General features: G+C 44.3%; 1 protein-coding gene across 4 annotated transcripts in view; it reads right to left on the bottom strand.

The window, feature by feature from the left end:
• The window catches only part of TOP2B (DNA topoisomerase II beta), a 497,734-nt gene that overhangs the window by 160,494 nt on the left and 312,548 nt on the right, over positions 1–24,692 (bottom strand). For all 4 annotated transcript variants that reach the window (XM_085630531.1, XM_085630530.1, XM_085630533.1 and 1 more), the window contains exons 22-25: positions 14,831–14,965; positions 14,391–14,591; positions 11,102–11,297; positions 1,051–1,142 (exon numbers count right to left, since the gene is read on the bottom strand). In XM_085630531.1, coding sequence (XP_085486657.1) covers positions 1,051–1,142; positions 11,102–11,297; positions 14,391–14,591; positions 14,831–14,965 — 624 coding nt within the window. The remainder of the gene's footprint in view (positions 1–1,050; positions 1,143–11,101; positions 11,298–14,390; positions 14,592–14,830; positions 14,966–24,692) is intronic.

Genomic DNA, 24,692 nt, shown 5'->3' on the forward strand with positions numbered 1-24,692 from the left:
AACTGGGCCCCTACAGGATGTAAAGAAGTTTGTTCATGAATTATTAGTGATCTGTAAGAGTTTTAACAGTTTACAGTGGGGTTTTGTTCAAAATAAACTTATGGTTTTGGATAGTTAGTATGTACGTTGATCTTTGTCAGAATTTACTATAAGTGGATTTGTGTGTCTGTCTTTTTCTTTTTGTTAAAGATTTTAGATCATTCTCTTTGGTGACAAAAGAATGTCCAAATCCTTACAGCTAGATTTTGGTGTAAAATCTTAGGGCGATTGACAGTTGGCAGGACTGGTCAAACTCTTAGTTAAGGTGGGAGGATGTCATGATCAAGTATAATATGCACTTCTTGATACGTGTATGACAGGAAGACATTTGCAGCTATTTGTGGAGATAGACTAGGGTGTTCCGATTACATACTCATGCACGTGTTTTCACTGGACAATCTGGCTGTGTATTCTGTCAGGGGCTCTGTCAAAATTGCAGTCAATGTGGGGGATCCCTAAATTATATAAATGTAAGCTGTATCCAATGGTGAATAATCAGGTGCTGCTTTTATGCATTCAAAAGACTTGTGCTTAGAGGTGGATACAGCTTTACAGTCTAGAGATTTTAAATGACTTTCGTGCCTCCCACTAATTTGTGGGAGCAGTGAGGCACCAGAGTGTCCGATATAGATTGAGTATCCATGTTTAGCCAGGATTCTACTACATTGTGGCGAACTGAGAATGGTCTACTTTTGGTGGTTTGACATTTCGAAGCTTGCAGTTTAGAATAAAGGATATTGGGTCATACGTGTAAACTACTCCCATACCAACCAATACCTTTATCAGCTAACTAATGAGAGCAGTTGATAAATAAATGCTGGTACTAAGCACTGTAATAAACAAGAATTATGTGAATGCAACTCCCTCTTCGAATTATTGTTGCTTGAAAGATAAATATTTTCTAGCACATTTTTTCTAGTATGTGTGCAAGGTAAATCATTCATGTTTTTAATTATTAAAACGTGCCAGATAGTCTTCATTATCTTTCATTAAATCTGCAAAAATGCTCACCTTTTCCTGTGCTTCTTTCCAAGCTTTAACCGGGTCAGATTCAAATCCTTTCTGTACCAACAATTGGATCAAATCCCTCTTCGACTTGTTCTCTATGAGAAAATAGTAGGGCAACAAATACAAATTAAACGTTTCAAATTTACACTGGAGGTCCTTGTGTGAATTTCCAATTTTTCAGTCAAATTTATATTACAGTTTAATTGCATCATAGTATATGCAATCACTCAGGATTTAGGAATAAAGCTACAATGTTCAAAGGCTTTCTCAAACCTAACCATTAAAGACTGATGAGAATTGCAAGCTCCAGAAAAATAAGCAATTTAAACAAAAATAACTGAGGAACATAAGTCAGAGAGCAAAGTAAATTAGCATGTCACCTGTTTTTTCACTGCTGGCAGTGTTTAAAAAAAAAAAGGCTGTAACTGCCTGAGAGTCAACAGCTGAACTAGTTACATGCTGTAGTGAATAATTAGACAGGAGGGGTATCCCAGGCATGAGAAATATCTAGCAGCACAGAATCATTTGTTGTTTTAAAGGTTCCTCCTCGGGTTATCCACATTCTAGTTCTGAAGCCCACCAGATCAAAGTTCAATATCGATTGCACTCCATCAACAGTACTCTTGAGCATATCCAGACACCCTTTTTGTCATGTATCGTTGCTTTGTCTATTAGTAGCATGGCAGATGATGCTAAAATTGAAAAGTAATTATTTCAGGGCTAGGTCAACTGCCCTAAATGGCAACATTTAGAAAGAAAAAAAAACATTTTTTTGATTTTCCAATTATTCCCAGTACATACATTTGGAGCATTGTTTGATACATTACCGTCCAGGAATTATGTTGCATAGCATTTGGTTACAGGTATTATACAGTTATACATTCGGTAACTGGATTGTTGCACATATCCTTTGTCATACATGTACGTAAAAAGTTACTGTGGTTGCATCATTGACAAGAGCGTAATTGTGAAAATTAACTGTTTTAACTACTCTTCCCCCCACCTCCCTCCCACCTAAAACCTGGCAGTCATTTAACCACATGTGGGTACTTTACGTTCCAAACTATCGAGTATGACACTGTTAACAATGTTGTTCGTGTGTCTTTGTTGTCCTTTACTATAGACTGCATCGCTGTGTAATTCAGCTATACTATGTCCTTCTATTCTGTCGGGGTACTAGATATGGGGTCTGGATCTATGCCTTTAAAGGCTTTTAACAGCACGTCCCACTCCATGGATATCTGGTCTTTACACTAACCCTGAGCCCCCCCCACACTCGCCCAACGCATCATTTCGCTATGCCAGGTGTACACGAGTGGGGGTTTTGCTGACATCCATCTCATGGTTATGGACCGTTTGGCTAGTACGAGGGCAAGGTTCAGAAATCTGAGCTGAACTTTGTGGGGCCGAGCGTCTGCGAATACCTAGCAGGCACTCCATCTAATCTTCAATGTTTAGGTGTGTAGCTGTCTCTATGCTGCGTCGGACCTCCCCCCAGAACCCTCTCAGGAGCAGGCAAGCCCAAAGCATATGGGCTAAGTCTGCTTCCAATAGCTGACATCAGGGACAGTGACGTGGTATGTTTGGGAACATCCGCTGTAGGCGGCGTGGAGTCAGTTAAGCCCTATGAAGCACCATACATTGTATAAATTTGAATTTTGAGTTTCGGGTACATTTTTTGGGGTATTCCAGGGTGCTGGTCCATTCTTTGTCGGATATTTCCCATCCCATGTCCTCAGCCCATTTGGTTCGTAGGTCGACAAGGGGCACCGCAGTGTGCGTCCCGACACCCACATACAGCCATTTGATGAGGTGGCGCCCCTGCCCCATGTAATATAGAGACTTAACTAGTTTGTGTCGGGGCTTCCACACTCTGGGGGGGGGGGGGCAGTGTTTCCTTACATATTGTACTATTGATGCATGTAACATATGTAAGTGTTTAGGCACTCCGGTGTCCCGCATAAAATTGTGATCCATTAAAATGTTATTAAATAGCGCTCCTATCGTCTCTGTTCCTTCGTCGGTCCAGGCCCTAATCCTGCATCTTGTAAGCAGCCCGCTAGGTAGGGGGATCCCTAAAAGCGGGATGTTACATGCATATGGAGAGCAGCTAGACTTATATTGCAGCGCTCTCCCCTAAATACCAACATTTTGATCGTTTGTAAGTCAGAAATTCTCTGCCTTGACCCGTGAGATTCCGCATGTACACTCCTTATCTTTCTGGGGTGTCGATGACAATCCTAACTGGAGACTGCTTTTTTTTCTTTTTTTTTTTTTAATACATATTTTATTGTTGTTGTTTACAAACACAAGGAGAATACCAAGAAAAAGCGTAGGAAACATAGCAAAAAACAAATCCACATTTCATATTGACACATTATGCCTGGTTCGTTAATATGTACAAACAAAAAGCAAAAAAACAGATGCTACACTTAAATCATCTTTAAATACACCATTATTTATCCACTAAAAATAAAAACCAGTCTCTCCTTATAGTTTAAGACAATATAAATAAAGTCAAAATCATAATCATATTCATGAGAATATGAAATCCCAGACTAGCAATTCTAGTAAGTAAATTTTTATTTGCATAGTTAATTAAAACCATTACAATTTATAAAAATATATATATTCAGTAAAACATTTATCAAGTACATCCATAAAACTTGTTCCTTCATAATGCTTATGTCTTAAAACCATGCCGATAAACCTTGCTAGTTTTGAACAACTATACCAGCATAATGACTTATCAAGTTTTCCTCCTAAAATTAAAAATTTAAATTTGTCTTCAAAGATGCCTTGCACATTAGCTTATGTTTTTTCTGGCTAGGTTCTTGATATTTCCCTTTCTGGCATTTTGCTTCCGCAGTCTCAGAAATGTTACTGCTCTACAATTCAGTTGTGGTTCGCTAGGTGCAAAGCATGCCAACAGGGCTTGCCTCCTTGTTCGAATCCCTCGTAAATTAAACAATTGTTTCAATAATTTCTTTCGTTCTTTGAGGAGTTCTTTACAGGAGCATAATAGGTGCAGCAGGTCTTCCTGTGCTGTTCCATATAGTCGGCACACAGAGCCTGCTTTATTACGTAGCCAAGGTGGAAGATGCATATTTACATATTTATAGGTTTACTCCTTGGGGGAATACCAGCTGAAGACATCCGTCGCTACTCATGTTACGGAAGCCAATCTGTTATATTGGCCCACAGTTGTTGTCCCCCCCCCACCCCCACCCCCCCCCCATCTCCTTTGCCCTTTTAGACGGTAAACTGAGACTTCTATGTTATATACAGCTAGAAGCCTGGAGCGCCAGTTACAAAAAGTAGGGGGGTCGGGACTAATCCAGTTGGAGGTAATACACAATCGGACTAAGGCCATTGACAAAGACAAGCCCAATGACAGCCCGCGACCAGCTCACAATTCTCGCTACTCCCAAAATGACCATATCTAGAGAGATAGAAATTGGAAGCCCTAAAACCTTTGTCAAACAATGTTCAACATTCTGAAAAAATGTCACTAACCTAGGGCAAGAAAAAAAACATATGTACTGTATCTGCTGATAGCATTTCCATATCTACTACAGGAGCCACCCACATTACCTCCCCATTTGGCAATTTTTGCAAGTGTATAATAAAGATCAAAAACAGACATAAAATGTTGGCTCCGAGGACTACCTGATAATAGAGTCCGGTTGGCTAATTCGAGTGAATCTTCAATATTAATACCCTCCTTCCCAAATTTCCGATCCCATTTATCATTCTGACTTAAATCATCAGGTGGGGTTCCCAACAACATCTGATAAATACCCCAAGCCGAGATTTCTTTTGAATTAATTCAACTAATGATACCTTCCCATATTTTACAACAGATCCTTGTGTTTTACTATCTAAAAAGCTACAAATCTGTAGATATTTAAAGAAATCTCGTTTATCCAAACCATATTCTTCTTGTAAAAAGGAAAAGGGAGCTAATTCGTCTACATGTCCCAGATCCCCCACGGTACTAATCCCGAGGTTACCCATCTGTGTGTGGTTTGATCTTGAAAAATTGGAGGTAGGATCCCAGAAGCCGAAAATGGCGTGAAGCTGTTCATATTGAAGATTTGAAATCCGCTACGTATCTTTCTCCAAATCAAATAAGCTGCCTTCATTGTCTTGAATCTTGTCTTTTTGTAATAACTAGGTTCTAAAATTTTGACCAAACAATGTTTAGCATCATCCCCCATACCGTTTCCATAAAAAGTTGGACTGACCGCCTCTGAGCATTGGATCTTCTCTCCGACTAGGAGTACTCCCATACGTTGCAACATGCATGTCCAATAATAAAACAAAAAATTTGGAATGGCCCAGCCCCCCCCCGCAGTCCAGGGAGGGTCAGCCACTTGGCCGCCTTCCTGGATCTATGATAGCTCCACAAGAACCTGGAGCACATCCTTTCGATCTTTTAAAACCATGGAGCAGGAAATTCCAAAGGAATAGTCCTGAACAGATGCAACATTTTTGGAAATAGCATCATTTTGATGACATTACTTCTACCATACATAGACAGATGTAGATGGTCTAGCCTTTCTAATGTCGGATTGATTGTATTAATCATGGGGCCAATATTTATATTTGGGATTTGATCAACCTCTGCAGTAAGCTTAACCCCCAAATATGTTGCTACTGACAATTGGCAAATCCGGAAGAGACTTCCTGCCTGAATAGAGAATCTGAGTCTTATCGGTATTTAATTTATACCCTGAATGAATACCATACCGCTCAGCCTGATCTTTAACTGCCGGATATGCCGGGATAATGTCAGATGTTAATATTGCATCATCGTCGGCATAGGCCAGTATCTTATATTCAGTATCATTAACCGTCACTGGCTGGATGTTACTGCATTGTTCTAATTTCTGCAGAGAGGGATCGATATATAACGAAAACAGGAGGGGAGAACAGGGACACCCTGTGAGAATATGGCTCTGTATATACTGTTCCCAAATAGGTACAGGGTGTACAGAGTCCACAGTCCCCAGAGGTTTGGCAGAGGCTAAAGTTAGATATAACCTCACTCTCTAAAGTGGTAGCTTGGTCAAGCAGTAAGGCAGTATCAGAGGACAGTGTAAAGCATTTGTTGTACACACTCAGCCAGCAAATGGTCTCACACACTCAATAACTGAACTCTAGGCCAATGGTTTATATATAAAAAATATATGCTTGTTTTATTTTATTTATTTATTTATTTTATGGCCTAGAGTTCAGTTCTTGAGTGTGTGAGGCCATTTGCTGACTGAGTGTGTACAACAAATGCTTTACACTGTCCTCTGATACTGCCTTACTGCTCGACCAAGCTACCATTTTAGAGAGTAAGGCTATATCTAACTTTATCCTCTGCCAAACCTCTGGGGGCTGTGGACTCTGTACACCCTGTACCTATTTGGGAACAGTATATACAGAGCCACTTTCTCACACCCTCCCACTGGAGAGGGGCAGGCTAGGGGGTGTACCCACCCCAGGGAAGGGACCCTCAACCTACCTGTAACGCCCCTAAATTTTGTATTTTAGGGGCACCCTGAACCTTCCTTCCACAGATCCCAAACCCGAAGCAAGAAAGAAGAACATAAAGAAAGAAGGCCTGCCGTGCAGCTGCTAACAGGAGGACACCAATTGACTTGGCCCCAGCCCTACAGGACTGTCGACCCTCGAACCTGCTCCTGCTAAATCCCGGCATCTCCAGTGGCCAGCAACCTCAAACAACCCAGAGGACCTGACTGCATTGCTCCTCTAAAAGACTGGGACCCGCACGAGGAGTGGTTCTGCTCAAACAAGCAACAACCCCTGGTGCCAAGCCAGGAACCACAACTCCAGCACACACTGCACCGGCCATGCCCGGCCTGTGCCCGAGTGAACAAAAACCCAGAGGACGTCCCCCCAGCAACTCTGACCAAGAATCCAGCACCCAAGGACCCTCCTCGACGCTCCTAACTATGCCTGCAGCCTCAGAACCAGCCAACCGCGACCAGCAGAGGGTAAGATTACCCGATGCGAAAAGACACCCCAGCATCGGCGCCCTGCGGCCCCCTGCGCCCAGCTCCTGGGTGCCTACCTAACCTACAGCTTCCCAACTTCTCTCAAAGTGGTGGTCGCACCTGAAGAATCTCCGTCCCCGAGCTTGCAGGAGACTTCAGGAGCCAAATCACAAGATTGAGAGATCTGGGATTTGAATGCAGTATTGCTATTTTGTTCTGCGTGAGAAGATCTTGTCGGTTGGGTAACATTTGATGTGGTGCTACCGAAATCTCCACTAGTGTTGTGTTCCATGGTTGTCTGGTCCATGTTGGAGCGATTAGTATCAGTGTGAGGGATGTCAGTTTTAGTTTGCGAATGACAAATGGGGAGAGGTGGAAAAGTGTAAGTAAATATCCCTGACCAATTGATCCACAGTGCTTTGCCTTTGGATTGTGGAAGTTGGAATCTGGAAGCAAAGTTTTTGTATGTTGCGTTTTGTGGCGTTGCAAATAGATCTATGTCCAGTTGTGCCCATTGTTCGAAGAATGGGTGTGGGACTTGTACATTTATTTCCCACCCTGTGGACCTGTTGGCGCGTCCTGCTGTGTAAGATCTGCAAAATAATGGTCTACTCCTGGTATGTACTGTGCAAGCAACTGAATGTTGAGCTGTAGAGCAAACTTCCATAACTTTTGTGCTATCAGAGACAATTGTGGAGAATTTGTACCTCCTTGTTTTTGCAGATAATACATGGTTGTCATTTCTATTTTGATCAAAACTACCTTGCCTTTTGGGTGAGGAAGGAATGCTTTCATCGCCAGATGAACTGCTAAGAGTTCAATTTGATTGATGTGTAGAAGAGACGGACTGTGTCCTGTGCCCTTTCACAGTTATGTCCTGTAAATGTGCTCCCCAACCCATCACTGATGCATCCGTTGTAATGGTTATTTGCGGAATTGGGTCTATAAACGGCCGTACCTGTACTAGTTTATTGTAGTTCTACCATTACAGAGATCGGCAAGCTTGACTGCTGATCAACACGAGTTATCTAAATGACCCTGCGCTTGAGACCATTGTTGCACCAGTCATGGTTGAGGATGCATGAGGTACTATGGCTATGCATGAGGCCATACTTCCCAGAAGAAGCAGAACTGTTCTCACAGATATTTGTTTCAGAGGCTGAAATAGTGGCACCAGATTGTTGAAAATCTGAATTCTGGCTGCACTGGGGTAAGCTACTCCTGTTTGACAATTTAGGATTGCTCCAAAGTAAGGTTGCACTTGCAGTGGTGGTAGGTGTGATTTTACTGCGTTTACTGTGAAACCCAGTTTGTGCAGTAAATTGATTGTCTGAGTGCTTTGCAAACGTGTGATTTGTATTGCTTTTGAAAAGTCAATCGTCTAGATATGACAATACGTGTCTATTTTGTCTCCTTAAATGGGCTGCTTCTACTGCCAGACATTTGGTAAATACCCTGGGGGCTGTGGTGACCCCAAACATTAACACTTTGAACTGAAAGTGTTGTCCGTTGAAGGCACACACGAGATATTGCCCGTGCGGTGAAGGAATTGGAATGTCGAAATATGCATCCTTTAGATCGAATGCTGTAATGAAATCTCCTTTTTCTAGAAGCGGGATTATATCCTGAAGAGTGACCATTTGAAAATCTTCTGATAGGGTATACCTGTTTAGAAGTCTCAGATCTAATATTGGTCTTAGAGTTACATCCTTTTTGGGAACTAGAAAGTTATGGGAGTAAACCCCCTTTCCCTGTTGTACTGACACGGATTCCATTGCTCCTTTTTTAATAGAGCTTGAATTTCTTCTTTTAACAGGTTTTGATGTTGTGTAGACATGTGAAAACGAGTTGGTATCTTTGGAGGAGTTGAGGTTAGCTCCAGACAAACATGTTGGATAACATCCAAACACCCATTGATCTGATGTGATGTTTACCCATTGTGGAAAGAACTGTTGTAGTCTTCCCTCGACCGGTGTTGTGTGATCGGGGGAATGATAGTTGAGTCACTATTTGGTTGTAGGAGAGGAAGTATTTTTGGAAACCTCCTCCTCCTCCTCTTCCTGTTATTATTCCCTCAGTAAGATCCTCTATAATATCCTCTTTGGGGACTTAAGTTTTGTTAAAAGGGGTGGATGTGTCAGAGGAGGTCGTTTTCGATCCACCGCGTTATGAAGAGCGACAAAATGTGCCCCTTTGAGACTGTTTGTAGTGCTTCCATTAACATTGCAGTCTCATTGTCTTTTTTGATTTTGTTTAGCAAAGTGTCCACTTGTGGACCAAATAGGTGTTCACCATCAAAAGGAAGACATATTTCGTTGCAATTCTGGTTTAAAACCAGATACCCTTAGCCATGCAGGTCTTCTTAGCATAAGGCTGGTATTTATTCCCCTGGATGTTGTTTCAGCTGCATCATTATGAGCACACCTTATGTTTGTGATAAAAGTTTACCCTCTGATGTAATTTGGTATGCCCATATTTTGTATTGTTCTGGGAGATGTTATAAAATGTCTCTCTCATCCCAGTGTGACCTGTTATACCGTGGTAACAGAACTATAGAGTCAGCAATTCTACAGTGATAAGAAGATTGTGCTGCAACCCTTTTCCCTGCTACATCTATATGTTTGATCTCTATCTGGTAGTGGAGCATCAGTTGCTTGAGAGTTTACTCTTTTACGTGCTGTTGCAAATACTAACGGATTCTGGTATAAGCGAGTCCTGATGTAGGCAGGGTCTGTTGGGGAAGGTTTATATTTTTTGTCCACTAATAATAATTCTAGATTTTAAGGGCTCTTTAAAAATATCAGCAGTATGTCTAAGCATACCCTTTAACATTGGTAAATATTGGGTTGATTTGTGTGTGGAGGAAAGAATTTCAAATAAAAAGTCGTCCTCTATTTCCTGGGTATGCAAAGGTACCTTCTGAAAATTTGCTGGTCTATGAATAAGGTCATAATATGTAGTGGTATTATCTGGTGGAGAGGATTTAGAGGGATAAAGGTCTGGATATGTGTCATCAGGGTGATCTGAATCAAATGTATCCCAATCATGGGGGTAGTGTGTGTTGATCATCATCATCATCACCCCCATCACCTGCAAAAGTATGTGTTGACCCTTCTGAGAGTATATCCTCATGGTCTGGAGGCTGTCGAAGAGAAGGTGTATGATGTATTGGAGGAGTAATCCTAAATGGACTGATTGCTTTATCCTCCCGTTTTCTTTTCTTTGCAGGAATTATCTGTTTTTGAGAAGGTCTAGTAAGTATTCTTCCTGTATCTGGATGAATTACCAAGTGTTTTTGTTTATTGTCCAATTACTGTAGCAAATTTTCAAAAAATGGTTGAACCGCCTCTGAAGAATGGTCAACTGTACGTTTTTAGACTATTTTGTCTCCTGTAAGCTCGATGACGAGTGTTTCGGATCCAAGACTTCAGATTTAGAGCTAGAGTTCGAATGTTTTTCCAGATTCTAAATTTTCATGAACGGAAGATGTAGATGTGTCTGCTTTGGATGTTAGTGTGCTTTATAGATTGAGTGTTAAAATTCCTAACTGACTATGTCTGAGGCCGATTTGTCCTGCAGTACTAAAGATTTCCCTGCTTGTATGCTTTGAAGAGGATGTGCTGACGTTACATTTTACTGCAAGTTTTTTCAATTATATGTAACTTTAAGATTACAAAGCTTTGTTTCAGAGGTTTTGTTTCATTGTTGATTTCATGCTCAAACAATGCCCGAATAAGTTTTGGAAAGGAAAGAATATGACAAAATTACATGCTACGCATTCATCACTGTTTTCACATGTGTACTGTTGCCTTCCTCTGCACCAGAGGAATCTTCAATTTGGCAATTCAAAAACAAAGCCATAGCAGAAAAATTGGGGACAGTCAGATTATTTCAGCATCATGGCACAGAGAAAGGAAATCGTTGGCAGGATACAAATAGGATAAACATAAAATAACTGAGAAAGTACATACATATTATATCTTCGATTTAAAGGACACAACAAAAGATTCCTGTTCCATCTTTCAAAGGTAAAATGTAGGATTTACCAATTGTTATCTTTCCCTGTATCTTCTCCAGAATGAAACGGGCTTGGTTGGAGAGCTTGGCAACTTCCGCCCCAAGCATTCCTACCAGCCAATCCTTTCGCAATGTATAATACTGCAATCGCAAGTCGAAGAACTCCTTCAGAATGTCTTGCACAGTTTCATATTTCTTCAGACAACCCATGTGATCAAACAGTACCTGCACAAGACAAGTAATGGTTAGTTGGGAGTTTCTTGTCACTAGATGAACAGTAAGAAATCAGCATTGGTGTCAAGCAAGTTGAGAGTAAACCAAATGTGGGTTATGTGAAACAAATTTGCAATAAAATCACTAATGAGCATTTGAACCTACACAACCTGCCCCTATGACAAAGGCGTTCACAAGTGTGCTTATTTGAGAGGAAGTGGGCATGACCATGATGAATCTGCAGAGTGTAAGAATTTTTTAACTGCTATTAATTAAATCATCAACCATGTCGCTCATAAAGCACTTTATTACTCCTGTTGGTGTCATGCGTGGAAGTGGCTTTGAATAATAATTCATTCTGTATTTAAGACCAGCCTGGCTGCATGTAAACACGGTTGCATTTAGTAGTAGGGAATGTAACTGGCATAGGGCCTAAAAATTAACTGAATGAACAGTTATGCTAACTGCATGCACTTAATTGGCATATTTTCTCTTTAAGAATTCAACGTTTTAACACTGTCCAAACTAACAGAAAAGAAAGAAAATACTTCACTTATCTTGTGTGCCTATTGTAACAGCGGCAGCAATGGAGATTACATGGTGGACATACATCTTAGAAGGAGGAAGCAAGAAGTAGCATTTGCTTCTGCAAAAGGGGCATTATTTGCACATTTTTGCAACAAGCTAGAGCTGAGCACGAGTGAACCCTTCTTGCTCCAGAAGACGCCATTAGTGATAAAAGTAGAAAAGGTACATGTGCAGGGGGACACCGTGAGACACAGACCAGTTGCTGAAGAGAGATGCTGAATTCAGACTAAACCAATGACCGCATAAGGTATGCAGAGAAAACATAAGTGACTTGGCATGACTAAGGTTTATTAAACAAGTGTAGCCATGTTATGTTATATTGATTTGTATAGGGCACTAATCATCAGAGAGGGTATCCTGGCGCTTGGGCAGGTATGTAGGTTTGTGGTCCCCATGGTGCTTATATGAAAAGCCAGTTCTTCAGCTTCTTGTGGAACTCATGAAGAAAGGAGGAGGATCTAAGGTGTTGAGGGAGATTGCTCCATGTTTTGAGAGCAGTGTAGGACAATGAGACATCCAATTTTGCTTTAATGGATCCAGAAATTGAGTGTGAGAGTGAGGCAGAGGTGTCTGTTGGGTTAGTGGAAGTATATGCGGCTATTCAGGTATTCTGGTCCTGTGTTTTGTAGGGCTTTGTATATGTGCATTAGAAGTTTGAATTGGCTTAGCTTTTGAATGAAGAGCAAGTGAAGCTTCCCGAGGAACGGTGCAATGTGCATGTCGTGTGGGAGGTTGAGTAGGAGTCTTGCAGCAGTGTTCCAGAGTTTGTGTAGGATTTGTTTGGAGATTCCGGTGTCGAGAGTGTTGGCCTAGTACAGCCTACTTGTGATGAGTACTTGTGGGAGAACAAATGGTGCTCTGTGGCATCCATTTGAACATTTTTCACAGCATGCATAGGATGTGGAATAAGGAGGTGCACACTGCATTGACTTAAGCTGTCATGCTGAGCTGGTCTTCTAGGCTAATCCCTAGATTTCGTGCATGGTCTGTGGGTGAGGGTAAAGGTCCTTGCTCCGACAGCCACCAGGTGGAGTCCTATGGGGAGATCTTGTTGCCGAAGACCAATACTTCCATCTTGCCTGAGTTGAGCTTCAGGAAGTACAATAGCATCCATTCTGCTACCATGGTCCTGTAGTTGGTTCTGGCTGTGTTTGTTTTGTACGGCAGGGAGAGGGTGACTATTGTGTCTTCGGAGTAAATGATAGTGATGTCTTGTGATCAGATGATGTTGGCGAGCGGTGTCATGTATATGTTGAAAAGGGTGGGGCTGAGGGACGATCTCTGTGCGACTCCGCATATGAATCTTTTGGTCTCTGATGTGATGGGTGTCTTTGGGCTGTTCCCGTGCGGAAGGAACAGATCCATCTGAGAGCGTATCCTTGTATGCCAATCATGTAAAGCAGGGAATAGACTGGTGCTAGATAAAACTGTTAAATATTCATCAGAAAACTTGTTCCAGTAAAGTAGATATAATCTGAACTGATGTGTTCTTTTGGCAGAGTCTTCACCTTGAAGGACCACACTCAATACTATCAAGTCACTGAGAAGGTTAACACAATGAAGACTCAAATCTGCTTGTAAAGAAATAAAATTGTAAACAGAAAGACTATAACTGGCACTTGCCATGTAATCATGAATTTTGTTAGATGTGAAGAAAGGTGAAGGATGCCACACAATTAATATGAAAATAGACCACTCGCAATGAAGAGAGTAATAACAGACTTAGTTCAAGATCCAATTCCTTCAGAGCTAGGTATGACCAAAGTGACACAACAGAATGAAATCAAACATTAATTGCCCACTTTACAACTGCTTCAGCCTTACCAGTTGTTTTTTAGATCTAATTTGTTTACACCATAAAAAAAGCTTAATATCCTAAATTGTAGCCTTCATAATTTTGCTTCTCCTGTGAGTGTGCAGGAACACAAAAAGAACCACCGGTGAATGCCCAGGTAAAGAAAACAATAATACTTGTGAAGCTGGTGGCCAACTTTAACACGTGCGGAAGACCGAAAAAGGGAGCAGAAGTTGGGATGCTGCATGTGTCACATGAATAAAATAGCAGTGCTGTGTGCATTCTTGCTTAGGTTATCAACTGCGCTACAAAGCAACTAATGCTTCCACCCACATCGTCTCAAATGGTGATATCAGTACAGATTCTACAGTCATTAAATAATGTACACATAGAAGCAATAATAAGTGTCAGGTTTAGAATTGTTTGTACAGTTACTGCACAGATTAGAATAACAATCCATGCAATGTTAACAAAGATAATTCATTAATGTAAAGAGCTACGTTTATTAGTTAAATATAAATTATTAAACTGTGATCGATATCAAAAATCCATGAACATGGGCTAGATTACAAAAGGGCAGGTTGCATAATTTAGGACCAAATCAAACCAAATATCGGAATAGTGACAGTGGAATGTAAACAAGAAAACTTAACTACAGAAGCAGGCTAAAAAAAACCCTAGCAGCTAAATACTAGATTATGTTAAGCACACAGAAAGGTTACCATCGAATTACAAGTGAGACTTGTTTGAAGTTTGAAGACTTTGTGAAGTCCTGCAGCTTCTGCTTGTGCCAGTTTCTCTTCTGTCATTTTCACGACAAATTTCACAGTTGTATCCGTATGGTACTCTTTGTAATCTGTAATTAGCGCTGGAGTTTTCTCTGTCCCATTTAACATGGGTTCAAGAACTTGTTCTTTGTACACCTGAAACAATACAAGGTCATAGAGGAGAGTGGAGTGAATTGTAGATCTGGCACTATTATCGGAAAAGTAGATAGTAATGGACACTCCCCATTTTTATTGTAGAGAATACAAAATATGCTGCCTTGGTACTAATGGAAAAGGTCCCTTACTTTTAAGTCATAAAGAAACTTAAAAAAAGCTAAATCTGTTAAAATATAAGTTAAGATTGTGCTCACAAGATATGGTTAACATTTCCTCACCTGCGTCCAAGTCCTGACTGGAAGCTCAGTAATCTCAACTGTGTTTCGGTCTAACACATATATTTCACCGCTGACCGCATACTGGTTCTGGCCAAGTTCCTGAATAGCGCCCTTAAAATTTTTATAGTTTGGGAGCTGTAACGAAAATAACATGACAATGCCAATGATGGACTGTAAAAAGTTCTCACACCGAGATGTTCATCTGTGGCTGCAAGTAGCCTTGCTTTCCACCCCAAACGTAAAACGTGCAGTGGAAGAAAATGCATCTGAAGTAAATCTCTTTGCCACTACCATACGAGCAAACAAAAAAAATCAGGCTCTACACCATATGCAAGTATTTGACACACATTTGGGCGACTCTGGCAAACCCTGTGATCATTGCAATAACGAATGAAATTTTCAAAATCATGATCAGGCCACAATGCTACAGAAGGCCAGAACATAAATATGATTGCACTAGGTTCAAAGCCAGGTTATGGATCAAAATAAATCATTACAATTAACAACCTTAAAAGATATCACCTTAACTTACTGTGCCACTTGCACATTGTGTTGCTTTAGCCTGCTGGAATTCTATTACACCCAAACTGGGACAACAAATATGGCAGGGTAGGTAGTACACACATGCAAAAATGTTATGTATGGCAATGCTAGTAGAACCATTTGTTCATCTCCGGAACCTTTGGCACCATGATGAACAAAAAGGTTACTTAGTTGTAGGAATGGTTTTCCAGCATTAAATAATTTCTGGATTCACAAGCTGTCCATTATTCCACCATCTACTGGGTTGGTGTAGAATTGTCCCTTTTCTCTCTTTTTTTAGGTCGCATGAAGGTTTCTTGGGGACATTCAGAAAGTAGACTTAGGAATGCATTCCGCCTGTTGCTTAGCGTTGGCTTTCAGGTTTGTAACTCACATGTGCTGGCTTTAGGTGCTTTAGGCTGTCCAGGTTGAGTTTGTCCCTCCCATTGCTCAAACCTTGTTTACAGTATTCTTCCACAAACTCACTTTCTGCAAACAGGCCTTTAAATCTTGTTCTTATCTTGTCACATATGATGTGTATTGAAGGATGGGGGTCAAATGTCAGGCTATGTCTTCCAAGGAGCTTGGTGTTTATTTTTCTTTCTCCGACTTCAAAGTGAGAGGATTTATGAGACAATTATCCTGGCTACTGGGGGTCTGCTGCAGAATGTTATTTTTCTTTTCTAGCACACAACAAAAATTAAATGTTTGTGAATGAGCTGTGCTGACGAACAAATCAATACATTGGGTGATGGCATTTCTACACATTATGGTTTGAACACTGTATACTTTTATCAGTGCAAATGTAATGGTCATTTCAACTAAAGAGGTGTTGTCTGGAATGGCAGTATGCAACTATACCATGCATACTCTACATTACCTAACTGCACACTACGCCACTCCATACTGCGTCACTGCACTCTTATCTGCACCACTCCACACTACGACTCTACTTTAAACCTTTCCACTCTACTTTACACCAATGCACTCTACCACAAACTACTCTACTAGGCACCACTGCACGCTTCCCCACCCTACTCTGCAACACAGCACTCTATGTCAGTCCCCTCTACGCAACTTTAATCTACTCTGCGCCACTGCACTCACCTCTGAAACAATCTACTCTGCGCCAGTGCACTCTACTCTGGAACAATCTACTCTTCACCACTTTACTAAAAATCAATGCACTCTACTGCACTCTACACTACTCTATGCCAGTGCCCTCTACACCACTGTAAGAAGGAGATCTAGACCAATTTTATAAAATTATACTTTGTACTTTATTTTAAGACCCAGGTCTTGTAATAAGGTATGTACGTTTTAATTAAAAATACTTTTCACTTTCAAAAATCGACACGTAGAAACTTTTTCACACTGTCCAATGTTATCCTATGAGGAAACAATATTGTGGTTAATCAGGTGTGTATCGAACTTACAATTTTAGTCTTCAGAGTCAAAAGTCAGCACAGGCCAGTGGTCAGGTAGGTACAAAACTGCACCACCAGCGGCAGAGAGGCGGCCGGATGCAGAGGTCAAGATCATGGTGTAGGAAAGTGGGATTCTGTTGCAGTAACCTCCCACTTTTTGCCAGACTACTGATGCACTTTTTCTTGGTGTGTCCTGGGTCCCTGCCAATCAGGTTCCCAGGGCCTGTGTTCTTTCCCTAAAACTAACCCAATTGGCATCTCTGGCCACAGGTCTGCCCCTGGTAAATGTTACTACAGGTACCAGGGCACTGTGACCAGGGAAGTCCTCTAAGGGCTGCAGCACTTATTGTGCCACCCTTAGAGGCCCTGTACCTTTACACCCACACACTGCCTTTGCAGGCTGCGTGTCTTGGTGCAGAACAAAGTGAAGAGTCGACATGGCACACATCCCTCTGTGCCATGCCCACAAACCACTGCCCTGGCATACATCAGTCACCCCTCTACCTGGTGAGGGTACAGGCGCATGAGACTCGTACCTCTACAGTACCCAAGTCCATTCCTGGGCACTGTAAGTGCAGTGCTGCCATTAAGAGTATATGGTGCTGGGAGTATATTACGAACTCCACACCACCATAATGGCTACGCTGAAAACTGGGAAGTTTGGTATCAAACTTCTCAGCACATTAGACCCACAGTGATGCCAGTGTGGGATTTAATGTAAAATGCACAACAGAGGGCATCTTAGAGATGCCCCCTGAAACTTGACCAACTCCTAGTGACCTGACTGAGTGGCTGCTTAGGTTGCCACCAACAGACATTCTTCTAGACCCCTGAGCCTGTTGCTTTCGGGGGCCTGAAACAATGCACATCCTGGGACGAGGTGCCAAGCCTCCTCCCTCAGGATGGGCAGGGCTCACGAAGGAGAGGCTTCAAAGGCATGCCACCTTTGTGAGCCTCTCCAGACCAATTGCTGCTTTCAGCAACTGGTCCCCACTGGTTCTACCCCCCACTTTGGGCGGGAAAAACAAGTGAGGAAGACAGGTGTGTCCACCTCTGCCAACTCCACCCCTCAGGTGGGGGAGGCGAGGTGAAGCACAACCTCGAGTCCCCGCCATCTTGAGGTTGGGGGACACAGCCAACCAGGGACAGGCTCCTGCCCCCTCCCACCGGAGGGTGGCACGATAGGGTTTGTACCCACCCCAGGTAAGGGACCAATTGGTCCCTGCCCTTACCTACCCGTAATGCCCCTAAATCTAGTATTTAGGAGGCACCCGGAACCTTGCTTCCTCAGATCCAGACAAGAAACATGAAAGAAGATAATAAGGACTGAAGAGCCGTGCAGAGCTAACAAGAGGATGACGCCCACTGACTTAGCCTGAGCCCTACCGGCCTGTCTCCCCCTCAACCTGCTCCTGTGAAATCCCGGTGTGTCCTGCAGCCAGCAACCTCAAGAAACCCAGAGGACCTGCCTGACTTCACTTCTAAAGACTGCATCTCCAGTGAACACCGGATTTGTTCAAACTGCAGCTTCTGGCACCAGCCAGAGACGGTGAATCCAACCCACTCTTCACCTGCGGAACCCTGCCCAAGCTCGAGTGGAAAAACACCACGAGGAGGTCACCTCGGCGATCCGGATTTGAGATCCAGCAACCCCTGACCTGCCTCAAGCCTCCAGCCGACACCTGCAGCCTAAATCCAGAAGGCCCATCTAACCGCGACCAGGAGCTGGTAAGAAGATCTGACCCCAAAAGGCACCACTGCACCAGACGCCCCAAGGCCTTGTGTGCCCAAACCGACGGTGCCTAACCAACCCTTAACTTCCCAACTTACCTCTCCATGTGGTGGTCGCACCCAGAAGTCCTTCGTCTCCCTGCCTGCCGTGCTTTTGCAAACCGGAGGTTCTCAATTGAAAACAGGGCAGCCGACATCAAAACAGCATGCTGCACCCGGCCGCGCTAGTGCCGCTGAGGGTGCACCTTCGGTGCTAATTTGGTTCCCTAGTTGCCCTGACCTAAACCCTAGCAGCTTTTCTCCCACAGCCCAGTGGCCTGCTTGCCAGCAGCCACCTACCGGAGTCCCCCTATCCTCCATAGGATAAAATAGGGCCTCAACACTTTGCACCCCGCCGCCCTAGTGCAGTTGAGGGTGAAAAAAAAGTGGGTCACTGACCATGGGGGACTCCTGAGTCTAGACCCAGAATCTTAACTCCCAGTCGATTACTTACCTGAGAACCGGTAACCTGTTTTTCCTCCACAGGATAACATTGACAATTTTCTTCCAAACTTTTTTTTTAAGTGTGGAGTTTTGAAATCTAAAAATATTCTTTAAAAATCATACGAATAACAAAAACTTAGTTACTTACCTGTTTCCAGGAAATGTCCAAGTGCTGAATCTAGGTATCCAGCATTGAGTTAGAAAAGTAACGCAAAAAGTAACTTACCTGTAATTTACTGAAAAAGCTTATTCATTTCAATGTACTGTATTTTCTAAGTGTTGCAACCTACTGCATCCCCTGTAAATCAAACAAAGTACAATTGCTATTGCATTTTCAAACTGTTCTATATCCAGTAACTTATTACTGAAAAGTATTTAATGCTTACCAGTGCCAGGCTTGCTTGGTTCTAAAAATAGAACAGTATATATTTTTATACAAACACAATTGGCCTAGAGTTCAGTTACTGAGTTTGTGAATTCATTTGCTGACTGAGTGTGTACATCAAATGCTTAACACTGTCCTCTGATACTGCCTTACTGGTCGACCACTTTAACCTCTGCCTACCTCTGGGGTCACTTGGACTCTATACACACTATACCTCATTTTGGTGTAGTATATATAGAGCCAGTTTCTTACACATGGTTCGACCCAATGCTTTCCAATGGAGACAGGGGGTGTCAAACCACACTGCTTGTAGGTAAGTAAACCGGTGGCAGGGGGTCAAGCTTTGGGGGTTAGCACAAGCACGGAGAGGGGGCACATAGCAGCACCAAACATACACCATCAGTGGTGCAGGGGCGGCTGGGTGCGAATTTGACGTCTGGCGCCCAATGCTTTTCATGAGGATTTTCCGGACGACAAAGAGGCTGAAGGCGTGGCACCGAAGGTTGCTGGACGAAGACCAACAGAAGCAGTAAGGTGGGATATAGAGGGGGTTGTAGGGGCATGGTTGGTTCAGCTCAGTAAGGCCCAGAGACTTCGTGTGCAGGGGTGCCTTTCGAAGTCGTTCTCTTCTTACCGGAGCTGGTCGCGGTCAGGGGGAACCTCTGGAGTCGCACTGCAGGTGCCGTCGCAGGAGAGGTCAGCATCGCCGGGGAGACTTCACTGCACAGATCCAGAGTCTTTGGAGTCGGTTTCTTCTGGACAGGTCCGCTGTCCTCAGGAGTCTTCATTGAAGGCAACAGTCCTCCCAGGCGTTTTGAAGGTTGTGCTGCAAGACAGGTCGCAGGTTTGGTCAAAGCAGAAGACAGGCCGGTAGGACTGGGGCCAAGGCAGTTGTCTTCCGGCTTCAGGGTGTCTTCTTGCTTCTTAGGTCCTCGCAGATATGGGGTACAGGTCTGAGGGGGCCACCTAAACACTGAATTTAGGAGATGCTTTAGGGGAGCAGCAGGTAGGGCCAATGGGCACCGCACCTAGGGTGACTACACCCTCTATTATGCCATACTTATGTTTCTATGCCCCCATCCTCATGTGGAAGGGGGCATAGACCTAGCCCTGATTGGAGGGGTCCCACCCCATCCTCAAGATGGCTGTAACTGATAGTGTGGTTGACCTAGCTTGCCTCCACCTGAGGGGTGGGGTTGGCAGAGGTTTCTTTTTGAAATTTCCTGCTCATATTGGGGGCTGGGGGGGGGGGGGGCAGGGGCTGCAATTTAAAGAGGCTGGGGAGTGCATTACAAAGGCGGCAGGCCTTTGAAGTTTCCCTCTTTGACCACTGGCCGATCCTGGGGGAGGAGGCATGCCCAGGATGTGCCTTGTTTCTGGTCCAAGAGAGCAGGGGCTCTCCACCCGGGTACAGAAACATGTCTGGTGGTGCCTGGCAGCCTACAGCTGGTCAGAGACCACACCAGGATTGGTAGAGATTCAGGGGGCACCTCTGAGATGCCCTCTGGGTACACTGAACAATAAATCCCGCACTAGCATCAGAGTGGGTTTATTGAAAGGAGTAGTTTGGTACCAAACACTCCTATACTCAGTGAAGCCATCATGAGGCTGTTTAACTTGAGTTGTCAGGTTTTCAGCCCATGCACTTTCTATGGCTTCACTGGCATTTACAATATTAGAAAATGGTGCCCAATATTGTAGGGTCATATTTGCTCATGCGATTATGTCCTCACCTGTAGTATAATACACCCTGTCTTAGAGGTGTGAGGCCTGCTAGACGGGCGACTTACCTATTCTGCCTATAAAAATGACTATCTTCAGTTTTCAGGCCCTAGGTACCCAGGGTACCAGTTACTAAGGACTTACAAGGGGCAGATTGGGAGCTTGTTTTTTAGGTAAGGAGCACTTGCACAGGGCACCTGGTTGGCAAGGACCATGTACACTACATTTGAAACCACATCAAGACTAGGCAAAATGTGGAGGACTAACCATGCAAAAGAGGCACTTTCTCACACCCATTCAACTATGCAGCACTGCACTCTTCGCCAGTGCACCCCGCAACACCCCACTCTGCCAGTGCACCCCACGACACCCCACTCTTTGCCAGTGCACCCCGCAACACTCCATTCTTCACCAGTGCACTCTAAAGCAATGCACTCTTCCCTGAACCACTCCACACCACTTTGCTCTACTCTGACACAATATACTCTAAGCCACTGCATTCTACTCCACTCCACTTTACTACGTGTCACTCCACTCTGTGCCACTACTCTACACTAATGCACTCCACCCTGCAGCACTTCCCTCTGCTCTTAAACAATCTTCTCTACGCCACTGCTCTCTACGCTGCACCACTACACTCAAAACAATCTACTCTACACCACTGCACTCTACACTATGACACTGTACTCTAAACCACTGCACGCTACGTCACTACACATCAATGCAATCTACGTCACTGCACTCTACACAACTCTATTCTACTGTGCGGCACTGTACTCTACATCACTGCTCTCAACACCACTGTATGTCCCTGCACTCTGCACTATAGGCAGAGTCACTCTACTCCTCTGCAGTCTACACTTTGTCACTGTAGTCTAAACCATTGCACTCTACACCCTTTTAATCAAAACCAATGCACCCTACGCCACTGCACCTACGCCAACTACTTTGCACCACTACACTTTATGCCACTATACAACATTCTACTCTTTGCCACTGCATACTACGTCACAGCACTCTACGCCATTCTGTTCTATTACGCGCCACTGTACTCTATTACTGCTTTCTACTCTGCAGTACTCTATGCCCCTGCACCATTCCACTGCACTCTACGCCACTATGCTACTACATTCAACGCCACAATACTCTACGCGACCCCGACACGCCATGCCACTGCAATCTACTCTGCACGATTGTACTCTACATCAATGCACTCTACGCCAATGCACTACGCCAATCTACACTGTACTATATGCCACTACAGTGTAGGCCGCTCTACTATACTTCACTTTACGACACTACACTCCATGCTACTCCACTCTATGATGTTCTCCTCTATTAAACTCTGCTCCACTGACACACTACTCCACTCAATGCCAATCCACTCAACAGCAATCGTCACCACTCTATGCCCTTGTACAACACTGCTCCACTCTACGACACTCTATACAACTTCCTCTTTGCCACTTAACTCCATTTTATTATGACGCACTACTCCACTCCATGCCACTCCAATCTGAAACTCTATGCCACTCTGCTCTATGCCACTCTGCCACTTCGATCTGACACCCCACTCAACTCCTCAACATTCTACGCCACTCCACTGACAATCTACTCTACGCAACACCCTCTACACTCTATGATATTCTACTTAACTCTAACACTGTACTCCATTCTACGACTCTTGCACTCAGAAGCTCTACCTCCACGACACTCCACAACACTGTATGCTACTCCATGACACTCCACTCCTCTCCACACCACTCAACTCTAATGTACGACACTCCAAGACAGTTTAAGACACTCCATTCCACGCAACTCTTCCTTTACCCCACTAACTTTTAGCCAAGCTGTACAGCAGCCATTCTGGTGAACAGCATTGCTAAAACATACTGCCAAAGCCAAAAGCTCTAGCATAGGCGAGACTGTAAGGTAGTGGGTTTCTGTTGCAGTAACCACCCCACTTTTTGCCTGATAATTGATGCACTTTTCCTTGTTGTGCCCTGTGCTCCTGCCAATCAGGTGCCCAGGGCCGGTGTTCCTTACCTAAAAACTGCCTAACAGCCAAAACCCAATTGGCATCTCTGGCCACATGTCAGCCCCTGGTAAATGGTACCCTAGGTACCCAGGGCCTTGTGACCAGAGAAGGCCCCTAAGGGCAGCAGCACTTATTGTGCCACCCTTAGAGGCCCTGTACCCTGACACACACACACTGCCTTTGCAGGCTGAATGTCTTGGTGCAGAACAAAACAAAGTCGACATGGCACACATCCCTGTGTGCCATACCAACAACACACTGCCCTGGCATACCTCAGTCACCCCTCTAGCTGGGTGCCCTATGCCAGTGGTGTGGGCACAGGTGCATGAGCCCTGTGCCCCAACAGAACCTAGGTCCATTCCTGGGCACTTTAAGTGCAGTGCTGCCATCAAGAGTATATGGTGCTGGGAGGTCATCAACAGGAACTCCACAGCACCATGATGGCTACACTGAAGACTGAGAAGTTTGGTATCAAACTTCTCAGCACAGTAAACCCACACTGATGCCAGAGTGGGATTTACTGTAAGATGCACGACAGAGGGCATCTTAGAGATGCCCCCTGAACCTAACCTACAATCCACTTCTTGTCTGAGGGGCTGCCTAGGCTGCCACACAGCAGACATTTTGCTGGACCCCTGGGTAGAGAGCCATCTGCTCTCCTGGGCCTGCAACAATGTACATCCTGGGTGAGGTGCTAAGTCTCCTCCCCCAGGATGGGCAGGGGAAGCTTCAAAGGCATTCCGCCTTTGTGAGCTTCTTCAGGCCACTTGCTGTACTCAGCAACTGGCCCCTACCAGTTCTGACCCCCACTCTGGCGGGAAGAGTGGCCGGAAACCCCAAGGAAGGAAAGGGGGTGTGTGCCAGCCTCTGCCAACCCCCACCCCTCAGGTGGGGGAGGCAATGTGAAGCACATCTCCGGGCTCTCGCCATCTTGCAGATGGGAAGCCCTGCACAATATGGACTAGCCTAGTGCCCCCCTCCCACAGGAGAGTGGCAGGATAGGGGGTGTACCCACCCCAGGGCAGAGACCCATTGGTCCCTGCCCTTTACCTACCTGTAACGCCCCTAAATCTAGTATTTAGGGGCACCATGAACCTTCCTTCCTTAGATTCCAGATTCCAAAACAGCAAAGAAGATCAAGAAGAAAGAAGACCTGCCGTGCAGCTGCTAACCAGAGGAAGACACCAACTGCTTTGGCCCCAGCCCTACCGGCTTGTCAACCCTCGAACCTACTCCTGCTAAAACCCGGCATCTCCTGTGGCCAGCAACCTCACAAACCCCGGAGGACCTGGCTACCTTACGACTCTGAGCATCTGGGACTCCCACAAGCAGTGGCGCTGCTCAAAGCAAGCAACTCACCCCTGGCACCTGACAGGAACCGCGAACCCTGCACACACTGCACCCACCAAGCCTGGCCTGTGCTGGAGTGGACAAAGACCCCGATGACAACCCCCCGGCGACTGTGACCCCGAATCCGGCACCCAAGGACCCACCTCGACGGTCCTGACGACGCCTGCAGCCTCAGAACCAGGGACCCACACCCCCAAACCGCGA

This window comes from Triturus cristatus, chromosome 10 (assembly GCF_964204655.1).
Source record: "Triturus cristatus chromosome 10, aTriCri1.1, whole genome shotgun sequence".
In the NCBI taxonomy this organism is placed as follows: domain Eukaryota; kingdom Metazoa; phylum Chordata; class Amphibia; order Caudata; family Salamandridae; genus Triturus; species Triturus cristatus.